Source organism: Vulpes vulpes, chromosome X, assembly GCF_048418805.1.
Source record: "Vulpes vulpes isolate BD-2025 chromosome X, VulVul3, whole genome shotgun sequence".
Classification (NCBI taxonomy): Eukaryota; Metazoa; Chordata; class Mammalia; order Carnivora; family Canidae; genus Vulpes; species Vulpes vulpes.
Window position 1 is genome coordinate 92314405 of NC_132796.1, and position 6347 is coordinate 92320751.

The 6347-nt window shown below is 33.3% G+C and overlaps 1 protein-coding gene across 21 annotated transcripts in view; it reads left to right on the forward strand.

Moving 5' to 3' along the window:
* The window catches only part of STAG2 (STAG2 cohesin complex component), a 136940-nt gene extending 132319 nt beyond the window's left edge, over positions 1–4621 (forward strand). For all 21 annotated transcript variants that reach the window (XM_072744209.1, XM_072744219.1, XM_026017871.2 and 18 more), the window contains one exon: positions 2695–4621. In XM_072744209.1, coding sequence (XP_072600310.1) covers positions 2695–2718 — 24 coding nt within the window. In that variant the 3' untranslated portion in view covers positions 2719–4621. The remainder of the gene's footprint in view (positions 1–2694) is intronic.
* The last annotated feature ends 1726 nt before the right edge of the window (positions 4622–6347 follow it).

Sequence of the window (6347 nt, forward strand, 5' to 3'; positions counted from 1 at the left end):
TAGAGATCTTTGTTTTCATGTGTTCACCTAAAATTAGAAGAACTTGAGGCATTTGTTTCCTTAGTCATTTAATAGATTTGCAGAAAGGTGTTCTTTACTAAAATAATGAAATAGCAATGTAAATTATGTGTGTATATTTTTGACAACATTTAGAGAAAACTACAATCTGAGTGAGGCCACAGATAGGGACCTAATAATTGTTATTTATAGAATTTTTGGCATTCTCTTGCTTTTTGAATATGTTATGTTATAACTAAGAGGATAGTAGTTTAGCTGCTTCTACTAAAATTAGGAAATTGAGCACACATATCTATTCTTGTAGTTTTGTAGTATTACCACATGATGGCAGCAGTCACATAACTGAGTGCCCAATAATCTTGAAAGGTTCAGATGGCTAAAGAACATTTTGACCAAAAAAAATAATAATAATAATAATAATAATAAAAAGGGACGCCTGCGTGGCTCAGCAGGTTTAGCGCCTGCGTTTGGCCCAGGGTGTGATCCTGGAGTCCCAGGATCGGGTCCCACATCGGGCTCCCTGTGTGGAGCCTGTTTCTCCCTCTCTCTCTCTCTCTCTCTCTCTCTCTCATATGAATAAATAAATAAAAATCTTTAAAAAAAACCCTTTTGACCATATATATGTATGTATATTTATATGTATTTATATAGATGTTTAGGATAATATATATTTAAATTAATACTAATTTAAAAATTATACATCAAACTTTACCTTCCGTCTGAACAATGACTTAAAGAAATAGAATAACAGAAATTTTTAAATGTAAAAATCTGTGTTTGCCTTTATACAGTAGCCTACATCTGTTTTTACTCAAGCTTGTGATAAGTGAGTCATCAAAACAATAGTAAAATTGGGACTTAAACCCTTTTATACCCAGTTCTAAGTGAAATAACCCAAAACATCCTAGTATAGATGTTTTAAGTTATTACTAAATTTAAATATATCCTTTGTAACACAATATCCACATGATTCAGAAGTGGTAGTATAAAAACTCTGAGCAGCTCAGTTTTGGGTTGCATATACCAAGACTGAAGATTTACGGTTTATTAAGTTCCTTAAAACAATATTGATTTATTTCTGCTATTAGTAGGCCAGTATTGCTACAACATACTAAAGCTTCCTATTTATACTTTTTAAATATATTCTTATGTGTTTATTAATGTTAACACCAGAAACGGGTAGTTTGTTAGTACAGAGAGAGTGTCATTGATGTCATTCTTCTATGTTGAGATTCTCATGTTAGAACTATCTGTATTATAAACTTGGTTAAAGAAAGGTTTAGTCTAATGGAGCTAACTTTATATTCTAGTAGAAGAATCTACTTATAACCTAGTCTGTACAGAGGAAAAAAACCCATTCACATGATTTCTAGTTAGATACTCTACACTAGGAATTGCTAACTAAGATTTTATTCTTTCATTCATCATCAGACTTTCCTTACCCAGAGTCACAGGATATTATGGCTAGGCAGGACCTTTAAAACATCATCTAGGCTTCTTTGGTGGAAATATTTTCTAACCACCCAATCTCTGACTCTAACCAGAAAGGGAGAACCCTGAACTTTATTGGAGAGTTGAAGAGAACAAGGGGTGAGTAGTGGTGGTAGTTTTGATGAATGACAGATAAGAAGTGGGGTTCATCAATCCTCTTATTTTTGGAGATTCCAAAAACTTTGCAGCCTCCTTGTAATGAATTATTAAGTAATCAGATAGATAGTTGTTTCCTGGTCTGAAAATACTTCCTTCAGATCAGAATGATTCCTGAGTTCTGTGACTTCTGTTAAAATGAGACCTCATTTACAAATAAAAACCCTTTGCAAATCCCAATCTTAGCTCATTACCTCTGGCTTTAAAATCAGTTCTCACTAACTCATGGTTTTAAAATATTACTTAATTGTTATAATGAGTGCTGGAATTTTTAATTGAATAGCCTAACTTTTAGTATATATAGCTAAAAGTTATATCTTGTTTTTGTCTGATGAACGAAGGAGAGTTTCTCCATTCATTATCTGCTTTTACTTTTTAGTTATTAGCGACAGGTAATTATTAAGATTTTACCCTTCTTTTACCAACTTGAATGGTATAAAAAAGCATCAATATAAGTTACTTTGCCTAAATTTCACCTTACTTATTTAATTTCTTAAGATTTGTAGTTTCTTTACTCATTCTGGCTAGATTTCCTAAATTTTCTACATATTTGTATTGACTTCTTGGGTATTTTTGGTTAGCATGTTCAAATGCCTTTTTAAAAGCTATACCCACTCCACAGTGCAAATGACCAAGTGTGCAAGACATTCCTAAGCTTTTTCCATTGAGCCTGTGCCAGGAGTATATGTCAAGAAGCACATACATTTGTTGATTCAACAAATGAGTGGCTATGTTTAGGGATTATTTAGGCATCAGGGTTGTGAATAAACATATATAAATGTTATGTGGTCCCTGCACTTATATTTGTGAGGTAAGTAGCATCTTGATTAGGCCTGATGTTACTTCATTACATAGTCATGGTCGTTTAATTTTAGAATTCTATATCTGAAGGGGAGGGTGATTTTTCAGAGTGGTTTTATTAGCATATTATTAAACTTCGTGTTAACAAATTAATGTAACATTTACAGATACATTTTACAAAGAAATGAATGACAATTTTAACAAGATTTTTTTCTTCTCTCTCATTAGGTTCTTGGGGTGTCAATGTTTTAATACCAGTACACAAATCTGTGGTGAAGTCATTTTCTAAGTGGAAGAGGAAGTTTTAAAATAAAGTTGTGGTAGATACAGTGAAATTCTGTACAGATTTTTCTCTAAGGAGAATATGACATGCTTATGCTTACCAAGATCAAGTGCATTGAGGGGCAGTTTTGTTTGCCTGAAAAAAGTAAAGGACAAGTAAACAATTTGATGATAAGCTACAGTTTTTCTTAGAAAGTAAATATTTTATTTATGCGCTGTTAGTTGGCTTTTGAATCAATTATTTCATGCTTTTTTTAAAGAAAATATAACAATCTAAAGAGGCATTTGGTACAGACATGAATCCTCTCACATTTATTTACTGGGTGTACTAAGTAATGATGACCTCTGCTGGATTTCTGTTTACATCCAAGAAACAAAGTTAAGGATGAATTTATTCCCGTGCCCTGAAATTATAGGATAGAATTGTTTTTAGCATTCTAAATTTAAATGCTTAAAACATCAATCAACAAAGCTTTCTTTTAAATATTGTAATTGTGGAGAAAAGTAAACTTATAAGCAGAACTTTTACAATTTTTTCATCTAAAATGTATTTTAAGATATTTTTAAAATCCAAGAGCTTCTCTATACTTTTCAGAAATAATCCAGATGCAGTGAACTGCCAGAAGGTAACCAGTCTCAAACATGCTTATCCCATTATCAACCCTGAAAGTTTGCTTGTCCTTTAAGATAAAAATGTAATGTTGTGATATTCCTTCCAGTAGTGCCACTGTATTTTGTCTCCAAATAAAAGAAGCTTATTGTAGTATGTTTGCAGAAAAATTCTAAACAAAAATTATACAGCTTATTAGAGTGTGGGAATAGGGATCTAAATTTTAAATAAAATTATATATATATATAAATTGGTGCTGATTTTATAATTGCGCAGTTTGTTTAGTTTTTTCTTACTTTTAAATTCCAACTTAAAATTATGAGGTTTCAGAAATATATTGAAAGTTTAACAATGTTTAAAAATAGAAAAAGCATGAGTGTTCATGCTTTAAAATGATTTTTAAATTTGTATTTTATATTGTTTTATCTATCTGTCTTTGCAAGCAGTCTTCAGGTTAAAGATACTTCTAACAGGTTACAGTACATTTCCTCTGTATGTAAATTAGATGGGATAATAGAATTCATAACCCATAATATTCTTTGAAAGCTAAGCTTTAAACTTCATTTTATGTCCTTTCACAAATAAATTAGTTTAAAAACAGAAAGTGGCTACTTGCCATTTTGACATCAACTCATTTTGCGAGGCTTAGGCAGCTAGACATCGTTTAAAACAAAATATTAACTTATATTACATGTATATCTATCTTTTGTCAGTCGTCTCTCAGTTCTTGAGGTATATTATTTTAATCATTCCATGCCTTAATATGCTTGCAATACAAGAATATCTTCAGATGGGTGAATACCAAAAGGCTTTCAGTTCTTGGAATCAGAAATCAACAAGCATTGGGCTGTGGTAGCCAAAAACCATAGGTTAGCTAAAAGATCATGATACAATACAATTGTTTTATTAAATCATGGTTAATAACAAATGAAACCAGACTTGTCTAACAGATTTTCCATCTACAAATATTGTTATGTGCAAAAAGTACTGCCTATGTTGTTTTTCACACCACTGCATTTACTAGAACTGCTGAGAGGACTGTATATATGATTTTAAACCTAAGTTGATTTTTTTTCTCACTCTTGAAAGGAGTACTTCTTTGTGAAAGCAGTTCTTACAGCTTTGTTTTCAACCAGCTAAAAATGTTTTATATATTACTCTAACCTGTTGTCCTCCACATTCTATTGTCCTAATTGTACTGTTTTCTGATTTGTATTTATGTCTTGAGACAGTAACTTTTTGAATAAAAATAAACCTACAGTATGTTGTATGTTTTATCTTTTATAATTAAAGGAGGAAGATGGCTATGAATGGCTTAGAAAAACATGTATTATCACAGCTTTTAACATGTTTGGGTGGGGATAATTTATAGAAAACATTGCCATTTCATATTTTTAATAAATCATGTGTTTTTAAATGAGACTAAATCCCTAATTGGGTTATTAGTTTAAAATAGAAACCTGCAACCATTATTACTTCAATTTGTATCTGGCATGGGTTAAACACTTTAAAATGTTTGCATTGTTCATCCAGGATACATTTGAGTGCCTAGTATATGCTAGGCATGTGTTAGAGATTTAACAGTGAACCAGATAAGGTTTCTCCCTCATAGATCTAGTGGGGTAAACAAATAAAATAGTGAAACTTGTAAGGAGTGTTAAGGAAATTAGCAGTATGTGCTGAGCTAGAGAATAAGCATGTGTGTTTATAAAACCTCCCTTAGACAAGGGGCTCATGCTTGGAGGTGAGTGAAAGCCAACTTTTGAAAAAGAACTTACTAATTCACTTAAAACAACCACTGCCTTCAATGTGTCAAGATTTGCATTGTACTCTTTTAAAATCCTTATCATTGTAGCACTAGAACATTGGTTATGCTAGTTTGTAGATATTATAAGACCAGTGTTCTGTCATTGGTGATTCAGAAGTAAGCATATTAAATGATAGCTAATAGCTGGGGCACTGTTTAATGTGGTTTACATGCAGTAACCTATGATCCCCCATCCCATTACCCACCCACCCCACGCCCTGCCCCGCCCTGCCGCACCCCTCACCTTCTAAATCAGGAGGTAGTCGGGAAAGTGAATACAGAGAAGTTAAAATCCCTTAGGCAAGGTTATATGGCTAGTAAGTGATGGGAGTTGGCATTTAAGTACAGGTGGTCTGGCTAAGGTAAATCCCAAGAGCATTGAAACTATTTGATACATAAGGATAACATAGTTGCATAAAGATAGACTGGCATATTATTCATTGTGCCATGGTGAGGAAGTGGAACATCTTTAAGGAGTCCAGCTGGCTGTAGAACTGAATGGTATGAAGCAACATTGTCCTTTATATGCTACCCACCTGGCTTCTGTAAAGAGTATAAATTAAATCTGAGCCCTGAACCCATAAATAGTTACTAGTTGATAGCTTTTAAAATTGAGAGACTGGGAAAGAAGAGGATAACCCAGAGGGGAGGTCTTCAATACTCTGCCTTAGAGGGGACTTGTAAGGATTCCCATGGGTGAGTTCCACGTCAGATAGATTATTCTAGTAGCTATAATGATTCAGCCAAAGAAAATGAGCCAATAAAGTACAAGTTCACTAAGTATTTCAGCACTGTCTAGTATGTGTCTGGTTTTGTGTTAGTTGCTAAGCAAAGACCAATAAGACTTTGTTTTCAAGTTGTTACAGTTCTGGAGTGGGGGGTTCTGGGACCCCAGAGGAGGGGCACTGGGTGTGCTCTGGAAGGAATCTTCATATAACGTCAGTTCAGGTTTTTTTCCCCCCAACGTTTTATATTATGTATGTTTTCACACAGCAATGCTGAATTTTATGATGAATGTATTTTACTATGCTTGCTTTACCATATATCCATCTATCAATACATCTCATTTTAAACATTTATTTCAAAGTAGGGGCACCTAGGTGGCTCAGTCCAGTAAGTGTCCAACTCTGATTTCAGCTCAGGTTGTGAGTTCAAGACCTGCATTAAGCTTCACACTAGGCC